At 40.9% G+C, this 20,779-nt stretch overlaps 1 protein-coding gene across 2 annotated transcripts in view; it reads left to right on the top strand.

Annotated features, from left to right (window-relative positions):
- Positions 1–3,983, top strand: part of MREG (melanoregulin) — a 74,447-nt gene extending 70,464 nt beyond the window's left edge. For both annotated transcript variants that reach the window (XM_005574222.4, XM_074010025.1), the window contains exons 4-5: positions 1,003–1,166; positions 1,734–3,983. In XM_005574222.4, the coding sequence (XP_005574279.2) occupies positions 1,003–1,166; positions 1,734–1,868 (299 nt within the window). In that variant the 3' untranslated portion in view covers positions 1,869–3,983. The remainder of the gene's footprint in view (positions 1–1,002; positions 1,167–1,733) is intronic.
- The last annotated feature ends 16,796 nt before the right edge of the window (positions 3,984–20,779 follow it).

The following is a 20,779-nucleotide window of genomic DNA, read 5'->3' as shown; positions in this document are numbered from 1 at the left end:
CATTGTACATTAATTTAATTAGATGTGGGTGTTGACCAATTAGTCATAGCTTTGTAAGATGAAGCAGGTTGGGAGAAATATTGTTTGCAAGACAGACAGCAAAACTCAGTGTAGAATTTCAGAAGAAGTATGGAAGAAAAGCTTTGTCAAGGTTGGCAAAAATACTTGTGACATTAGGTTGGATACGTGCCCTCATCACTAATGGTTAATGATAATGATTTTTCTTAGTTGTCCCAGGATTGTGATGTAATAAATGTGACCCCCACATTATAAAATAATCCTACTTCAGTGTTTAAAAAGTGAATTGATCAGTTCTGAAGTCCTTGATCCTTTTGCTTTGAAAGAGAGCATGACATCTTGGCATCATCACTTTTCAAGCGTGGGGTGCCATGTGACCAGTCTCTGTTGCTTTGGTTGGCATGCAGTGGGATGGGATGGGACCTCTGCCCTCTTTGCACATCCAGTATTGTTGTGAGCTAATAGCCATTTTTTTTTTTAAACAATGTAAGTTACTCCAAGTGGGTTTAAGTCTTTGAGTTCTTTATACTTTTGGGTAAGTGGTTTTTACCAGCTAATCATATTACCCTGAGGAAGGAAATCTAGGTTTGGAGAAGGACAGCCTGGAGGGAACCACTTTGCAGGCTGGGAGGCAGGTAGGAATTCTGGGGACAGGGGAGAAGGTAAAACAGTAGGGAGGACAGGAAAGAGGGCTTCAAACCAGAAACAAGGTGGCAAGCAGCTGGTGGATGAGTATCTGAGGCTCTGAGGGAAAAGTTAACAAAGAGAAAAAAAAATACCAAAAGAGTTGTAATTAAATATCCAGGCAATCACAGAGATCTGGGAGGCAGCACATGGAATGGTGCCTTTGGCTTCAGTTTTCTGATGCTTTATACTTGTACAGAATCCACATGGGTCTGCTTGTAATCTCCTGTGGGGACCGTATTGCGGGACACTTGTTAACTTGGGACTACTATACATGAGTGGTACATTTTTCTACCTTAGGTTTTCAGAAGGAAGCTGACTCTTTGTTGTCAGTGACTAAACTCAGCACCATCAGTGATTCGAAAAACACAAGGAAAGCTCGAGAGATGTTGTTAAAACTGGCTGAAGAAACCAATATTTTCCCAACAAGTTGGGAGCTCTCAGAGAGATACCTCTTTGTTGTGGTAAGTGGATGCTTTTTTTCATCTGCCCTAATTCTGCCTCAATTGTTTGCCTTTTAAAAACTATTCACTATCCTACTTATTCCAGCACCACCATCACTATCACAGATGAGGTGGCAGATGCTGGCATTATATACTTTGATTCCCAGTGGCCCGCAGCATCAGAATCACCTAAAGAGCTTTAAAAGTTCGGATTTCCGTATCACACATAGACCTACTGAGGCTTGGGTTCCAGCTCAAGAGTTTGTATTTTTTCAGTGGATTCTACTGTGTAGTATGTTTTCTGAACCATTTGTAGGTCAAAGAGACGTGAGAAGTATTGTTTATATAACCTATAAGACTAAAAAATAATCTGAAAGGACATTAAGGAGTGGGGAAATATTTCTTGGATAATGTAAGTAAAGGATTAAGGTGTGTCTCTACATTTGTTAGGAAAAAATTAATAAACGTCTTACGTGCTCATTGTCATTTCCAGGGTGGGTTTTGTTGTTGTTAGATTGATTTTTCCTATTGACATGTCTTGGTTCCCATCTTGCCAGCAGGTTTTTGGTTTGTTGTTTGTTTTTGCAGGACCGTCTCATTGCACTTGATGCTGCAGAAGAGTTCTTTAAGCTTGCTCGTCGAACTTACCCCAAGAAGCCTGGGGTTCCATGCCTGGCAGATGGCCAGAAAGAACTGCACTACCTTCCATTTCCAAGTCCCTAAAGGAGAGGCTCAGGGACAGAATGGAAATTCTTCCATGAGGACTCAGCAGTCAACCAAAGTTGGACAATTACATGTAGAAGAGAGTGAGCAAATAGAGAGTTTGCTTAGTGAAAAATGATAATGAATTCTACATAAATGTAAAGTCTTTAATCTGAGGACCCTGCCCCATGAATTGTGCAGGGTGCACTGAAACGCCTTGGTGATCTCACATTTAGGAGGAAAGTTACAGAGTTGGTCAGATGGATAGTTCATAATGGGTGGTTCCATTCCAAGACCCCATTGCCCCAGCTTTGATTTTGGTTGTATCATAATCTCTGACCATGAATCCTACTGACAGAGTGGACTATTTCAGTTCATAAAACAATATGATTAATAGAGAGAGCTGTCACTGAGTCTCAAAACAGACTACCAATTTTAAAATAATAATTATAAAATGTATGCTAACCCCAAAATAATACTAGACATGATGTAACCTCTCTGATTTGGTCACCTTGTAGAACCTTGGAGGTGTCAGGGCATCGCTTTGAGTATCAGTTATGATTATTCAGAAGTATAGATGTATCAGATGACAGACATGACAAGGAGTGGCTGGGCGTGGTGGCTCACGCCTGTAATCCAGCACATTGGGAGGCCAAGGTGGGTGGATCATGAGGTCAGGAGTTCGAGACCAGACTGACCAACATGATGAAACCCTGTCTCTACTAAAAATACAAAAATTAGCCAGGTGTGATGGCACGCGCTTTTAATCCCAGCTACCCAGGAGTCTGAGGCAGGAGAATCGCTTGAACCTGGGTAGTGAGGTTACAGTGAGCCAAGATTGCACCATTGCACTCCAGCCTGGGTGACAGAGCGAGACTCCGTCTAAAAAAAAAAAAAATGGAAATGACAAGGAGTACTGCTCAGAAGGGAGACCCAAATGGAACTTCCTACAGCTGCATTTAAAGAGTTCTGTGTTCATGTGTGGTACATGCATTTTAAATTCCCAACATTATTGATATCTGGTTCTCTCATCTCTGTATATTGTCCTTTTCTATTCCAAAAGCCTTTGGCCTTTTTTTTTTTTTTTTTTTTTTTGACGGAGTCTTGCTCTGTCACCCAGGCTGGAGTGCAGTGGCGCAATCTCGGCTCACTGCAACCTCCGCCTTCGGGGTTCAAGTGATTCCTCTGCCTCAGCCTCTGGAGTAGCTGGGGCTACAACAGGCGTGTGCCACCACACCCGGCTCATTTGTTGTATTTTTAGTAGAGATGGGGTTTCACCATGTTAGCCAGGATGGTCTCGATCTCTGGACCTTGTTAGCCGCCTGCCCCAGCCTCCCAAAGTGCTGGGATTACAGGCGTGAGTCACCGTGCCCGGCCATGCCCTTGGCATTTTATCTGGAATAGCATCTGTAAACTGAAATGTTTGACCTCTGTTTTCTTCTCTTGTCTTTCATCTGTTTCTGGTTCGTTGGCTGGCAGCTACACCTGTGGGGGGAACTCTCATGCAGACTTTTGCACATATGCAGAGAGTATTGCACTGAAGATCTTTGCTGGACCTTCTTCAGTTCAGAAGATAATTTTCAAAAGGGAGCAATGCTGCAAATGCAGGTTGCTTTTCTCTACAGATTGAGAAGTCCAGCTTCAAAAGTTACTTGCCACTTAAGCAAGGAACTTATCAAGAGATCATGGTTCATTTTACTGAAAAGACTTTAAGGATTTGTAAGTTTAATCCATAGATTGCTGAGAACAATGACAATATGTTTATTTTTACAGATTTTGCACTTCTGAATTCAGGTTAAAAACTAACTTGTATTTAGTCTGCTTAGAGGATTGTGACTTGAAAATTTTTGCATACCAATGAGCTTTTTGGTAGCATCCACAGTGTTTAAAATATTTCATAGGCAAGATCCGTATTCTCCATTTATTAATGCATTGCAGACCAATTTAACTGCTGTGTTTCAGGAAAATTCTTCCTAGTTTAATAAGTAAATTAAAAGTTTTATTTTTTATATTTAGTGCTTAATCTTTGTCTCATGTTATGTAGAATTAGCCTGCAGATATTTTCTCTCACTTCTGTAGGCTCTTGCAAGATAAACATTCAAACAGTGAAACAAACAATAAAATAAACAAATCTAAGGATGTTGTGTTGTTTTAATCTCTGTCTCAGAATTTGCGTTTTGCCTTTCCGCCTTTTTTATGTCAAAATAGATGAGATTGTTTGCATCTATAGAGTATAAATTGTTACCACAGTATTTTGATAATGAATAAGGATAGGACTATCTCTGTGATTATTAAAATACATGGAATTATCCAGGAAATTTTCCTTACAAGGAATTAAAAGACTCCTGTATTTACTTTTCAGCTGGATGTGTATTATATTTCTGACATAAGAAGGGATAGATATTCTTTCCCATCATCCCTTTAAATTAAAGGGCAGAGAGGCTGAAACACTCATGGGTTTAAGGACCTCCCATCATCCGAAAGCTAGTCAAGAATTAGATGTGTGCTAAAGTCCACTGGCCATGGCAGTGCATGAGAGAGGTGCAGGGGTGCCTCAGGTGGCCGCTGGAGATGTCACAGTGTGCTTAGCAGGACCAGGAGCCACAGATGTGTGGGAGGCCGAGAGTTTCCCACTTTTTGTCTCCCTGTCGACTACTTTAGTACTCATTTTTTATTTTCTTACTTTAGTACTTCTTAAAGGCTCATCTGTGTATGGAGGTTGATTTTGGGTGGTAGATGGATTGAAGTTTTTATATTAATATTTATTTTAATATGCACCAGGGGAAAAACCCTATAACTAGTAGATCAAACACCTGGTTTTACAGTTCATGGATGTATTGCACAGAATATTATTTATGCTTTCTTAAGGGCAAAGGGACACCCAGGAAGGCACAGAGGACGCATGTACTAAAGGGATAAGGAATGCATTGGTCAGAGGGCAGCAGCATCCCTGAGAAGCTCAGTGGCAGTTCTGAAGGCCAGATGCTGTTACAGACGTGAGCTCACTGATAGCAATGGACATGGAAGAACAGAGGCCCAATGGCAGTGAGTCACTATCAGAAGACAAATGGATACAATTATCACAATGAGTGGCCAGGTCGAAGGATTCCTGCACAGAGCTTTGGAGACAATTAATGGAACATGGCATCTTTAGGAGCAAAATAGGTATAAAATGAGTATTGCTCAAACGATACCTTCAAAAGACCTCAAGGATGGGTGATCAGGAGATAGGGCACAGCCTCCTTAATAAAAGGTCGTAATCTTTTGCCAAATTTTCAGACCTTTGTTATTTTCCAAATGCAGAAACTGCTGATTGAAGGAAAGTCTAGGTCTTCAAGAAGGTCTTTGTAAAACCACTGCAAGTGTGTATAGCAATGATGCCCCTATGGTTATTTACTTGGATAACTGTACACTGGGGAAGGGGAGTACATGAATAATCTGAGGGTGCTGAGACACAAGGTCCAAGCTGACATTGATACTTCAGGACCAGAGTATCACTAGAGTCCACCTTTTGGAGCGAGGGGCATATGGGATTCAGATAATACAAGGAGTTCTTTTCCATGTATTACTTAGCACTAGGTCCACTGAATTCATGGCTCTACCCAATGGTAGGGTCCCTGTCGATACTACTTTCAGAATAAATGATCATTTCCCTACTTAGACTCCCTGTCATCTCCTTACTTTCAGAATAAATAATCAGACTGAACATACTTGGGAGTTGACAGAACCGCCATTCCTTTCTTGGTGTGTGTGTTAGAATTGTCTTAAACGGAAAGCCATGTGGAAGCCTCTGAAACTGCCCCACCTCCTGGCCAAGACAGTAAACCAAAATTAATATTCCATCTCATGTGAAGGCAGAGATTAGTGCTACCCTTCAAGACCTAAAGCGTGTGGGAATGTTGAGCCTTATCATAATTCCATTTAATTCACCAGTCTGACCTCTATAAAAACTAGACACTGGATGAAAGTGGACTATTGAAAACTCAGCCAAGTAGTAACCCTAACTGCAGCATCTGTACCAGATGTGAAACCTTGGCTAGAATAGATTAAGACAATGTCAGCTACATGGTTTGTGGTCACTGATCTGTCAAATGTGTTCTTTCTCTACCCATCAGAATGGTAGGTCAAAAACTGTATTCCCTTGAGATAGAAAATATTTATGGACACACACACACACACACACACACACACATACTCTCTTACATTGCTCCAGAGTTCCCTATTAGGTTGGCTGAGGCTTTTGTTAAATCTCTCCCTTTCTCCAAGCCTGTCTTCCTTCTCTCCTCCACAGGAATTTGCTAATAGACTTCTTTCATGCCAATCTCCATCTCAAAATAATTTCCCTCAGGGAACCCAACTGTGACGGTATCTCAGTTGCCAATACAATCACTACCACATATTTTCCAATGTGATGGTTTTTTCAAGACCATCATCAAGTATCCTTTCTTTAGTGAAGACATTAAATGTAAGTTTCCCTAGGTGTTATCTGACTAATGGCAGTAACTTTTGGAAGAGAAACCAATTTATCTGACTACTTTCCAATGCTCAGAGAGGGATCATGGCACAACCCTGGCTTCCTTTTCATTGAATTAATGTATTTATTCATTTCCTCAGATCACTTTCTATTACTAATATCACAAGAAATATTTTGCAGTGAAGAGAGTATACTCTCATAACTTCTAAATCACAACCACCTACAGGATGAAAATAGCTAGCCACTTTGAACTTGCTATTTACAATGTTTCAGCAAGTGTTATTAACTTCTAGAATATTCTTCCATCTTCTGTTTTGACACACTATGGATGGGCATTTCGGTATCCAGTTTTCAAGTCACTTAACCTATGGGTTTAGAACACTGGGTTGTGGAGAACTAAGTCAGGCAACCAGATTTTAGCTTGAGTCTCATTGTTTGATCACTTATTAGCTATAGGAGATTTATTTGATATTGTTTCTCACCTATGTTCTAAGTATGTAAAGATAATCAATTTGGAGAGAATAGAATTAGAAATACAAAAATAAAATTATGACATAATAGCTAGAAGCTTAAGCCTATAGATAATCACTTTTTAAAAAACCAACATCGGGTTTACTCATTCTGCCTCAGCCTCCCGAGTAACTAGGACCACAGGCGCCTGCCACCACGCCCAGCTAATTTTTTTTTTTTTTTCCAGTAGAGACGGGGTTTCACCGTGCTAGCCAGGATGGTCTCGATCTCCTGACCTTGTGAATCACCCGCCTCAGCTTCCCAAATTGTTGGGATTACAGGCGTGAGCCACTGCACCCGGCCAACATCTGTAGTTTTTATGCAACAATTTATTTTAAACATTTTTGACATAAGTAGTGTGAAATATGCATATGTGTAACTGAACTTTATCATATATTTTAGAGACATATAGTTAGCATTTGAAGTATCCTAATCAGGAATCCACTTTCTGAAGATGGTTGCTTAATCATTTCAATTATCTTCATCAAAATTTGTATCCAAAAGTTTTTTAAGCTGTGTAAAGGATACTAGGAATACTTTTCTGTCTGGTTTCCGTCACCTTTTCTAGGAAGAAGATACTAAAAATCTGTCAAACCCAGCGGTACTCAAGGCCTAGAGCTCTATTTGTTTTTTATCTGTCTAGTTCACACACCTAACAATATGTTGTCGGATCTTATTATTGGAATATTGTTGTGTCTGCCAAAGAATGAAACTTTGCTCCCGTTTCATTGAAACTTTTATTTCAATTGTTGTGCCTGAGAACAGAAAGGAGGACTTATTTGGGATTATAGGAAGCAAAGGTAGAATTTCTGAACAATAAGAGTTGTACATTTAGAAGAATTTGGGCCAACACTTGCTTTCATGGTAACATGCCACCTGGTTATAAGATTATGGGGAAAGAAATATATGGTCTTCACTTTCTTTTTTTTTGTTGTTGCTGGAGATGACTGGTATTTACTAAAAGACTGGATATTTACTGACAGGTCACATTGGCTCAGGTTTCTAATTTCTAATTTCTAACCCATTTTCCAAACAAAAGATTAGTGCAGAAAATTAAAAAAAAAAAGAAGAATCAACTATAATATCAGAACTGTAAGACAACCAAGCATTCATAGCAATTTGGAATATTTCATTCTTTTTTATGTGCATATTTAAAATTTATATGTATAATAATTATTTTTTTGAGATGGAGTCTCCCTCTGTCGCCAAGGGTGGAGTGCAGTGGCGCAATCTCGGCTCACTGCAACCTCTGCCTCCCGGGTTCAAGCAATTCTCCTGCCTCAGCCTCCCAAGTAGCTGGGATTACAGGCACCTGCAACCACACCTGGCTAATTTTTGTATTTTCAGTAGAGACGGGGTTTCACCATGTTGGCCAGGCTGGTCTCAAACTCCTGACCTAAGGTGATCCGTCCACCTCAGCCTTCCAAAGTGCTGGGCTTACAGGTGTGAGCCACTGTGCGTGGCCTATATGTATAATTTTAAACCCTGATTTTAAAATTTAGGTCAGGGATTGTGAACTCCAATGCTTCCAAGAGTCATTGGATTGGGACTGTGGATCAAAGGGGGTTATATGTTTTTTGTCCTAAAGGGAATGGTTATTACTTAGCTGCAAATAATTGTCATGTACAAGGGCTCGGTTTTGCCAGTTATTCTGATTTTTTGAGTAGAGTCAAACAAACATATTTTTGTGTAAATTTTCTCAGTATGAAAATGTTCACTAAATTAAAATTTTAAAAACATTGTATAAGCCAAAGATATATATATATGATCTGATAGTTTACCACATTTCTCAAGTCATAAACATTTTATGTTACTAAATAGCCTCTGAGAACATCATTTTTACAAAGCTATATAATATTTGAGTAGATGCAACAAAGTTTACAATCTTTCATCTATTTTTGGACTTTTAGAGGCTGTTCCCAATTTTTCTCTGCAGTGAACATCTTCATGCATGTTGCTTTGTCCTCTGTTCTTAGTGAAATTGCAGAATCAAAGGTCATGAATATATAAATCATTCTTTATGCTTATCATCACGTATTTTCCAAAAGACCTGTACAAATTTATGCTATCACTTACCAGTGATGTATGAGAATATAGTTTCACTATATCTTTGTCATCACTGAAATATACACTAGTAAAAAAAATTGGTAAGGAAACAAATTGGTACCTCCTTGTTGATTTAATTTGCATGTTTATTAGTTAGGTTGAACATTATTCCATACGCTTGTTCACCATTTTTATTTCTTTTGTGACTTGTCTATTTGTTTTCATTGTCCCTTGTCTGTGGGGAAGAAACTCTACTTTGAAATTTTAACAATGTCAATCTATGCAGCAGCCAGGTATAAATAAACATCAACACCTGCTTCATGTTTAAAACATCTGTTTTATGGGGCTTTTCTGTTCTCTACTACTTGTCAGCTTTTATCCTTGGGTCTCTGTCTCACATGGCAGCATTCGTAATAGAGGCAAAATGGATTGAAAGGCATCTTTGAATGCCTTTGATAGTGGCTGAGTTCATGTTGTGGGACATCATTCTAAAGGACTAAGACTAATCAAGTTTTACATTTACGTTTTATTATTAGTTTCTGAATTATGTTCTAAATTATTTTGAGTTTACAAGTTTTAACACTGTGATACTGGGTGCAAGAGTAACTCTTGGCTTTGAGATTCCATAGTGAAAACTCGAGAGCTCAAATGGATCTTACAAGTCTTCTATTCCAAACTGATCATTTTGCTAACATGGGTTCAGGTCACTGCTCCGAAGCCACAAAGCTGATAAGTAACTGCAACACGGTCTACTACCTGTGACTCTGATCTCGAGTTTAATTGTCTTTCCTCTTCATCATGTTCTGTTTGCATGTTACCGCTACATTTTGCAATATAATTTGGTCCTGATATATCTTAATTCAAGTAAGGAATGGCGGCATTTTCGTTATATTCATGTCAGAAATCTGTTACAGAGGAGTAGTTACTTAGCTCTTTCAAGCCTGATGAAAAATTTCTGGAACCATGGAAAACTTTTATAAATATTGGTTTTGTTACTCTTCTCTTTGTTTTTTGATACGGAGTCTCGCTCTGCCGCCCAGGCTGGAGTGCAGTGGTGCGATCTCGGCTCACTGCAAGCTCCGCCTCCCGAGTTCGCGCCATTCTCCTGCCTCAGCCTCCCGAGTAGCTGGGACTACAGGCGCCCGCCACCTCGCCCGGCTAGTTTTTTTTTTTTTTTTTAGTAGAGACGGGGTTTTACCGTGTTATCCAGGATGGTCTTGATCTCCTGGCCTCGTGATCTGCCCACCTCGGCCTCCCAAAGTGCTGGGATTATAGGCGTGAGCCACTGCGCCTGGCTGGTTTTGTTACTCTTTGAGAGATACAGTGGTGAACCAAGATGCAGGACAAATTAACCATCAAATATTTTACTTTGTTAATGGCAGAGTGCAAAAATGCAGTTTAGATATCTTATTAGAGGTAATTTTATTAGCATCATTACTGCAAGAGGCTCAAATCCAATTATGGGGCAAAAATTGAACTGATGATTTCTATTCAGAGGCATTTGATGGCAATAAAATACACGAGACAAAGGAAATGGCTGCTATGTTCTAGAAGCTAAGTATCTACTCTTTAGTATCCTGAACTTCGTCTCTGTTGAAGCTTCTGAACCTTTCTTTTGGGCAGGTGAGCAGGTGGCTGCAAGGGTCTTGCCTTGTAAGTGTAGTAGGAGTTCCAGCTAAGCCTACATTAGTTTTCAAAACTGGGGGTCTTGTTGGATATGTAGGTGCCTGCATCCCACTCAGGATAATCTAATTCTGAAGGACTAGCATGAGGCCTGAAAATAGGCATTTTTTTTTTTTTTGCAAAGATTGTACAGAAAGTTTTCGTGGCTGGGCGCAGAGGCTCATGCCTGTAATCCCAGAACTTTGGTAGGTTGAGGTGGGTGGATTACCTAAGGTCAGGAGTTCAAGACAAGCCTGGCCAACATGGAGAAACCCCATCTCTACTAAAAATACAAAAAATTAGCTGGGTGTAGTGGCAGGGGCCTGTAATCCCAGCTACTAGGGAGGCTGAGGCAGGAGAATCGCTTGAACCAGGGAGTCAGAGGTTGCAGTGAGTGGAGATCATGTCATTGCACTGCAGCCTAGGCAACAAGAGCAAAACTCTGTGTCAAAAGAAAAAAAAAAGAAAGTTTTCATATACCCCACATCCAGTTTTCCATGTTATTAACACCTCACATAAGTATGGTACATTAGTCATATCTAGTGAACCAATATTGATACATTATTATTAATTAAAGGCTATCCTCTCTTCCTATTTCCTTGGTTTTTACCTAATGCCACATTACATTTAGTTGTCATGTCTCCTTAGGTTCCTCCTCTTGGGCATAATAGTGTCTTGCACTGTCCATGGTTTTGAGGAGTACTGGCCAAATATTTTGTAAAATATACCTCAATTGGGATTTGTCTGATGTTTTTCTTGTGATTAGACTCGGGGGAAGGCCACAGATATAAAGTGTCATTTTCATCACATCATATCAAGGTTACACATTAACAACATGACCTAGTGTGATGATGTTGACCTTGATCTCCTGCCTGAGAAACTACACAGCTTTCATGCTCCCTGCTCCAGGATAGCTTGATGCAGGTGATCTCTGGAGCACCTTTGGAGAAAGAGTGGATGTTGCGTCCACTCAAGGATTCCGGCATGTCTGGAGATGTCTAAGGGGCTTATATCCAAAAGACAGGCAATAACAAATGCTGGCAAGGATGTGAAGGAAAAGGAAGCCTCATACACTGTTGGCAGGAATGTAAATTAGTACAACCATTAGGGAGAACGGTTTGGACATTCTTTGAAAAACTAAAAATAGAGCTGCCACATGATCTGGCAATCCCACGGTTGAGTGTATACTCAAAAGAAAGGAAATCAGTGTATCGAAGAGATAATCTGCACTCCTATGCTTGTTGCAGCACTGTTCACAGTGGCCAAGATTTGGAAGCAAGCTAAGTGTCCATCAACAGATGAATGGATAACGAAAATGTGGTGCATATACACAAGAATGAGATCCTGTCATTTGCACTAACATGGATGGAACTGGAGGTCATTGTGTTAAGTGAAATAAGCCAGGCACAGAAAGACAAACATTGAATGTTCTTACTTATTTGTGGGATCTAAAAATCAAAACAATTGAACTCATGGAGATAGAGAGTGGAAGAATGGTTATCAGAGGCTGGGAAGGGTCGTGGAGAAGGGGTTTGAGGGTAAGGTAGGGATGGTTAATGGGTACAAAAGAAATTAGAATGAATGAGTAAGATCTAGTATTTGATGGCACAACAGAGTGACTATAGGCAATAATAGTTTAATTGTACATTTTAACATAACTAAAAGAGTGTAATTGGATTGTTTGTAACATGAAAGATAAATGCTTGAGGGATGGATACCCCATTTTCTATGATGTCACTATTATGCATTGCATGCCTGTATCAAAATGTCTTATGGACCCTAGATAGATGGATAGATAGGTAGATAGATAGATTTCTCCTTTTGGTTATGTTTCTTGGAAGAATACTGACTAATAATGTGAGTGACCTTGGGCAAGTTATTTAACCACTTTAATCCTTAGTTTCCCCTATAGTTAAATGGGTGAAATGCTTGTTATAAAGTTTAAATGAGCTAATGCATGGGAATTGATCAATTCAGACAGCACCCACTAAGATACCACTTGAAGTGGTTCCAGCTGTGGTTTCTGAGTAAATCAGGGGCCCAAAGATTTTGGAAGGAATTTCCAAATTCCTGAGGTGAGGGTGGCCACAGTGAGTTGAGATGAAACTAGAGAAATTTTGTTATGTGACTGCTCTTGAAACTTTATAGTAGCTTCTTAGCTGAGATGTCCTGAGAAATATAGTTTCACACATGAGGGCAAGGTTGAAAAGATCTGATCTAACTCTTGTTTTTCTCTTTACTGTCCAGGCCTCTGGAAGAGGCAGCACATCCACCCAAGACAGTGATGGTGCCAGGGAAATTACCAGCTCTTCTGAGAGTTCTGCTGATTCTGGTTAATAAACTGGGGCTTGGCATTTAGAGGAGAATGGAACAGAGTGGTGAAGAGCATAGGCTCTGGTGCTGGAGTGCTAGACTTTAAGATGAGTTTACTTGTGTACAGTTGGGAAAGTTATACAGCCTTTTGTGCTTTAGTTTTGTCAATTTAAAACAAGAGAAATAAAACCATCTAATCTGTCTAGGTTTTTGCATGAATTATATAATTAATTTATAAGGCAGTGCCTTTTTTTTTTTTTTTTTTCTTGAGTCAGGGTCTCGCTCTGCCACCCAGGCTGGAGTACAGAGGCACCATCAGGGCTCGCTGCAGCCTCAACCTCCCAGGCTCAAGCAATCCTTCTAACTCAGTCCCCCTGAGCAGCTGGAACTACAAGCGTGTGCCACCATGCCCAGCTAATGTTTTGTATTTTTTAGTAGAGATGGGGTTTCACCATGTCGGTCTCGAACTCCTGTACTCAAGCAATCCACCTGCGTTGGCCTCCCAAAGTGCTGGGATTACAAGCATGAGCCACCGCACCTGGTCAAGGCAATGATTCTTATATAACAGGGAAGGGGAGCAATTTTGTTCCTCAGGGGATATTTGGCCATATCTGGAGATATTCTTATCTGTCACAACTGGAGCAGGGGTTGGGGGAAGCACTTCTCATGTTGTGGGTGGCCAGGGATGCTGCTAAACATCCTGCAACGCGTAATACAGGCCCCTATCACAAAGAATTATACATCCCAAAATACTAGTAATGCTGAGATTGAGAAATCCTGAGATGAAGGATTGAGAATAAAGCCTGTCTTGTGGCAATTGCTCAGTGTTACCTATCATGAATAAGCTTTGAGTAAGAATGACACACATCTGACACATAGTTTACTGAGTGAAAGACATGGAGAGGAATCTTCATTTTATTCTCTGATAAGCCATACAAATGACATTTCAGCCATAAGGGCTGGTTTCCAGGTTTTTTGTTGTTGAGAAGATGCTGTTATTATTATTATTTTGAGACGGAGTTTTGCTCTTGTTGCCCAAGCTGGAGTGCAATGGCGTGATCTTGGCTCACTGCAACTTCCGCCTCCCGGGTTAGAGTGTTTCTCCTGCCTCCACCCCTGAGTAGCTGGGATTACAGGTGCCCACGACCACGCCCAGCTAGTTTTTTGTATTTTTAGTAGAGATGAGGTTTCACCATGTTGGCCAGGTTGCGAACTCCTGACCTCAGGTGATCCACCTGCCTTGGCCTCCCAAAGTGCTGGGATTACAGGCGTGAGCCACTGTGCCCGAGCTTATTATTTTTATAATCCGGGTACACATGTAGTTTCCAACCATAACAAATGCTGGCCTTTTGGTTGGGGTAGTTTGGAATATGTCCAATTATGCTTTCTCAGTGAATGAATAAGTGAATGAATTAATAATTATAGAGGAAGCTCCAAGGCACATGGTATTAGGAAGATGTCACAGGGAGACCTGAAGGATGAGAGTGAGAAGGGTGTTGTGCCTGGAAAATTGGCTGTGGGATACTGCCCACTGACTCTTCTTTCAGTAACCCTTCAGATTTTTGCTGGCACTGTCACCAGTAACTTGCATCTATGGGCAGACAAGTTGGCAGTCCCTGGGAAGGCTCAGAAGGGTATAAAATCTCTCGGAATGGCAAGGAGAATTTCCCAAAGGATCTGATGGCATCCTCAGCCAAAGACATGGTGCTATCAGCAAAGTGATGAGGATGAAAGCAGGGCACCTTGGTGGGTATGGAAAACAAGGGAAGCTTGTCTTTCCAAGTGGCAAAATGCTGCTAAGCCTCCTGCTCTTTGTAGCTTTCTGTGTCTGCTAGGTTACATCTTAACCTATATTAATGTACCTTGTATCCTTTGCCCAGGTCTGTTGGGTGCCTTTCTGTCACTTGTCTCCTAAAGAAAACAGATCCAAGTTTAAAAGGCTTGTGTTATGCTAGGAGTACCTATGTCTCTGCAGATAAGCCTCAGAAGCTGGGAGTGGCACGGGGCTGGGCCAACAGGGTGGGAGGCCAAGGAGAGTGAGGTGAGGAGAGGCAAGAGAAGGGTGGGAGTTCTGGAAGGCTGAGTGGCTGTAGATCTGGTTTTTCTACACCAACCCCCCTTTAAAGAGATCAGCTATAGATTATGTATATGTATCTATTCTTTGTAACGTTGTCATTCCAAATATCTCATGTTTTTCCCTTAAAGAATTTCATAGCTGGGGAAAAATGTTGAAAATCACTGGCATACACAGATCTAAAATCACCCCTTATTTATAGATTGTAGCCGATTAAATAGTTTCCCCAGAATTCACTATTCACTGAAGAGTTCAGGTGTCCAGAAAAAGTTAAGGCAAAAGCAGGATTATTTCCAACAATTAACACAATCTATTCCGTTTACTCCAGAGAAGGCTGTTAAACCATCTTAGAGGGCTTCTCGCCTTCAGGAACTCTCACGCACATAGTCCTGTCTTTGAGTTTGAGTCTGAGGGGAAGCTGAGATGAGGCTGAGATGGGCGTGAGATGCATGCCAAGGCTGTGTGATGTTCGGTCTTTCTGGAATTAGGACAACCTGCGGCCTTCTCCTGTGAACGTCTGTGGAAGCAGCACCATAAACACTCCGGTGAGTGCTTCTTAATGATATCCATGGGTGGATAAATGTAACTGATTTGCGTCTTAGAGTAACAAACAGATCCTCCCATCTCCAACAAGCGGCTGTGCAGGATTCTGATTGAACACTAGATGCCGCTGTTGACTCACTTTGTGGTCTGTGAGCGTCAAGCTATCATCCCCCAGTCTCCATCAGGAGAGACAATTTTTAAAAGCCTGAGTCAATTTACGAAGTTCTGTCTATTTTTCTCTCATTTAGTGATTGATTTAGAGGGTTTTTCTTTATTTATTTTTTGGTGAATTTCAGAGGTTGTCTTTTTCTTGGAGAACATTTGGAAATTGGCAGAAAATGAAACGACGAAAGGGCATGGATGTCTTTTAAAGAAGAAAGGTCAACTCAGACTAAAGGCTTGTAAATAAGATCATTTTTGGACTTCTGAGTTTCTGCTCCAGAAAAACTTCAAGTTACTCTCAGGCCTACCTGTTTCTCTAGTTCTGTAGCATGCCAAATTGTGTGTGTCTTCGGCATGTATTTGAATATTATAATATGAGATATGCGGGATAGCTGCCTCTACTGCATTCCGGGTTGCTGGTGTCATTATTGGTTTTCTACCCTCTAAAACAACTTCTTACTTTGGCAAATTTTTACAACAAAAGGAGAAAGACTAGTGAAGCGTGCTGCAAATATCCATTCCTTTTAAACGTACCAAATTTTAAATAATCATCTAATTAATTTTCCTCTTAGGCACGTTTTGCTATCTCACTTTGATAAGCAGTAAAATTAAGGATTAGAGAGATTAAGTAGTTACCCAAATTGATACAGCTAATTGTACAATCTGATTCAAACCTTTATTTCCAAAAAAGTTTCAACTTGACTTCTACCAGATCTGAGAGCATTTCTGAAAGCTATATCCTCTTTTGAAGACCAATCGGGCATATACGTTTTCAAAGGCTTTTGAAATATATTTGCAGAATCTTCTAAAGAGAGAACAGTTTATTGTTACATTTAGCTATAGCTAGATTTATAATAGCTGTGCATATTGTAAATGTGTGTATATTTAGGCATTGTATCCTACAAAGGAATTCAAAACTACCAGAATCTAGTTGGGATTTCTTAGAAGCTATACACTGGCACACAACTGGATGCTGTAAATGACAGAGACAGTTCATATTTTCAACCTGGAAAGACCCCTATAGGAATTTCCCTGGACATCTCACTGCATTCATAGCAACTGAATATTTTAAAAGCAAAGCTGTGCTAACTCTTGTTCTCTATAGTTAGTCACCCTCCATCTTCAAAACTATCTACCACTCCTTACTTTTATTAAAGTCCTGGATGCCTCCTTTGGTAACTCCATAACCTTGGACCACAGAAGATCATGGAAAGTTGGTTTCCCCTCACATAGGATGTAGTCTGGATCCCGTTTTATAAAGCCGGTCAGTCTTTTTATTGTTATTATTTTAGCAAACCAGGCACTAAAGAAAAATAGGCCAGTTAGGACCCAGTTTCAGACTCCAAGCAATTTGTTAATGTGTGGTAAAGGGAATCCCTCTCTCAAAAGGCAGATTACTGAAAGTGATTTAGAAACACAGAACGTCGCAAATACAATTGGAGAGCCCTTGCTCCATTTTTTTATCTTCAAAATTCCTTGATTCTTCCAGAACAAATATGACTCAGACTTAGAGAGAGCTTTATCTCTGTGCTTCAATAGCAAAAGTACTCAAAGTGTTTATCATATTGAATTGAAATGTATGTTTACATTACTGTGTCCCTGTCTCCCAGAAAAGAAGACCTCTTTTAGGGTAGCACCATATCCTGGTCAACTACAAATCCTCGTTGTCTTTGTATTCCTGTGACCTGATCTTTTCATAGTGCCTGGCCTACAAAAATGTTTTTTCAATCCTGACTTCATGTCAGAATACCCTTGGAGTTGCAAATGTACAGATATGTTGGCCCCCTCCAGACCTCCTGAGTCGGGCTCTTGGACAGCATGGTTCAGAGAAAAGAAAACCAAAGACTTGGGCAGTTATAGATCTGAATCCTCCAGGACATGTGACCAACTCCTTTAGAAGAATATACATGCAGGCTGGCGCGGTGGTTCACACCTGTAATCCCAGCACTTTGGGAGGCTGAGGTGGGCAGATCACCTGAGGTCAGGAGGTCGAGACCAGCCTGGCCAACATGGTGAAACCCCGTCTCTACTAAAAATACAAAAATTAGCCAGGCGTGGTAGCACATGCCTGTTTTCCCAGCTACTCAGGAGGCTGAGGCACGAGAATCTGTTGAACCCGGGAGGCAGAGGTTGCAGCGAGCCAAGATTCTGTCGTTGCACTCCACCGTGGGCAACAGAGTAAGACTGTCTCAAAAAAAAAAAAAAAAAAAAAAAAAGAAAGGAAGAATGAAGAATATACATGAATTGCCAGCTTTGCCAGCTTCTTTTAGTTATAACATGGGAAAAGTGTCTCAAGAACTCTGAGACATTTAAGTTTAGAAAATAATTCAGCTTTCTGTTGGGGAACCACACCCAGAAGAAAAATGCTTCACTAATTAATATAATCTACACACCAAGCAGAACAAATTTATAAATATCTCTTTGGAATTATGTATGAGGGAAATCCTCAAATGTTGAATTCAAAGTTGGATAATAAACGGTGAAATGAATTGTACTGTACCCAATATTATGAATTTAAGTTCTATAAAATATTATCAGTATTATCTTTGTTTTGTATGCTATTTTATTGCTTTAGTTCAGCAACTACAGAAATGGTTGTGAGGTCTTTCACAGGTTTGCTGGGATGCTGTGATCCTGATTTCCCCATGATCATCAATGTTTCTTCCTGGGGAATTCTCAGTTGCGTAGCTCCTTTGCAGTCTCCTTTGCTGGATCCTTCTGTCATGTGCGTCTGTGTGAAGAGACCACCAAACAGGCTTTGTGTGAGCAACAAGGCTGTTTATTTCACCTGGGTGCAGGCAGGCTGAGTCCGAAAAGAGAGTCATCGAAGGGAGATAAGGGTGGGGCCGTTTTATAGGATTTGGGTAGGTAAAGGAAAATTACAGTCAAAGGAGGGTTGTTCTCTGGCGGGCAGGAGTGGGGGTCACAAAGTGCTCAGTAGGGGAGCTTTTTGAGCCAGGATGAGCCAGGAAAAGGAATTTCACAAGATAATATCATCGCTTAAGGCAAGGACCGGCCATTTTCACTTCTTTTGTGGTGGAATGTCATCAGTTAAGGCGATACAGGGCATTTGCACTTCCTTTGTGATTCTTCAGTTACTTCAGGCCATCCGGGCTTATATGTGCAAGTCACAGGGGATGCGATGGCTTGACTTGGGCTCAGAGGCCTGACACCTTCTCTAACCAATCTTAAAATGCAGGAGTTTCTATGACTTTCATTCACTCTTTCGTTAAAAACAAATGTTGGCCATTCTGACATGAAGTCAGGATTGAAAAAACATTTTTGTAGGCCAGGCACTATGAAAAGATCAGGTCACAGGAATACAAAGACAACCAGGATTTGTAGTTGACCAGGATATCGTGCTACCCTAAAAGAAGTCTTCTTTTCTGGGGGACAGGGACACAGATGTTTAATGTTACTCCTGTAATTCAAACACTGTAGGAGGCTGAGGCGGGTGAATTGCTTGAGCTCAAGAGTTCAAGGTCAGCCTGGGCAACATGGCAAAACTCCGTCTTTACAAAAACAAAAACAAAAATTAGCCGCGCATGGTGGCGTGCACCTGTAGTCCCAGCCACTCAGGAGACTAAGGCGGAGGATCCCTTGAGCCTTGGGAAGTCAAGGCGGCAGTGAGCCGTGATCGCACCACTGCGCTCCAGCCTGGGCAACAGAGTGAGACCCTGTCTCAAACAAAAACAAAAAGCAAATATTTATAGAAGGCGTTTGAATAAAAAGAAAAGATTGGATCCAGTTTCTAGTGGGTAAGGCAGGTGAGAACAGAGTAGACAAACAAACAAGGCAATTACAGTTTCAAGCAGTGCCATAATATGAACACTGGATGAGATAAGGTGGAACTGAGTGGGGCCTCTCTGCATAGGGTGGTCAGGGGCCTCTTCTCTGAGAGAGGTCTGGGTGGGACCCTTAAAGGAGGAGTCACAGTCATCAGTCATGCAAAGATGTGAAGGAAGAGTGGCCCAGGCAGAGGAAACAGCAAGTGCAAAGGGCTGGAGGCAATAAAGGCTTTGGCATAGCTGAGGGTGAAAAGGAGCAGAACATGCCTGGAGTAGCCTAGGGGGTCATCATGAGCAGAGCGCTGGAGGCATGAGGAAGGGTGGATCTTCAGTTTCTGCCTTGTGCGACCAGAGAAGGGTGTCTGCCGTGGAGAGCCAGGAGCTGACTTACGTTGTGAAACAATAATTTGCCATGCATTGCGAATGGATCAGAGGATGGCAAGAATGGGAGCAAGATGAGTCAGAATTGAGAGAGGATGATGGTTTGGACTAGGTTGGTGGCATTGAGGAGGAGCATAAAGGGGTGAAGAGTGAGGTGTATTTTGGAGAGGTAATGGACAGGAGTTGCTGATGGATTTGAATCTGGGGGATGGTGCAGGAAAAGGAGAAATCAAGGATCACTCATGGCTTTCTAGCTGTGGCAGAGTGTGGGGCCATTTGCTGAGTTAAGGATGTCTGGGAGAAGAGGCTGGATCAGAACAGAATCAATTTTGGATCAGTTTTGATGAAACCCCACGAGTTCCTCCCCGGATTCCCAATAATTGGAGAATATATTTTGTTTCTAAACACGTATAGAATATTGTGGATTTTTTTTTTTTTGGTAACAGCTTCATTGAGGTATAATTCACATACTATGCAATTCACCTGTTTCAAATAGATAATTCAATGGTTTTCAGTATATCCACAGAGTTGTGCAACTACTACTACAATCAATTTTAGAATATTTTCATTACCCTAAAAGAAACTGTACCCTATTGCAGTCACTCCTCCTTCATTCTTCACATCTACCCTCCTCACACCAAACCTTAGGCAGCCACTAACGTAGTTTCTGTCTCTAGATTTATGTGTTGTGGACATTTGTGTAAGTGGAACCTATGGTTATATGGGACCCTTTGTCCCTGATTTCTTTCACTTAGTCTTGAAGGTTCAACCATATTGTTGCATGAAGGTGTTTGAATAAAAAGAAAAGGAATAAAATGATTGTATTCCTTTGTATTGTGGAATAATATTTCCTTCGTTTTTATGAAATAATATTTCATACAATATTATAACATTTTATGGATCCATTTATCGGTTAATGGGCATTTGGGTTTGTCTTAGTCTGTTTGGCTGCCATAATGCTCGCTGTGGCCTGAGTGAC

Source organism: Macaca fascicularis, chromosome 12 (genome assembly GCF_037993035.2).
Source record: "Macaca fascicularis isolate 582-1 chromosome 12, T2T-MFA8v1.1".
Taxonomy (NCBI): Eukaryota; Metazoa; Chordata; class Mammalia; order Primates; family Cercopithecidae; genus Macaca; species Macaca fascicularis.
Note: the sequence above shows the minus strand (reverse complement) of the source record. Positions and strands in the feature narration are given on the sequence as shown.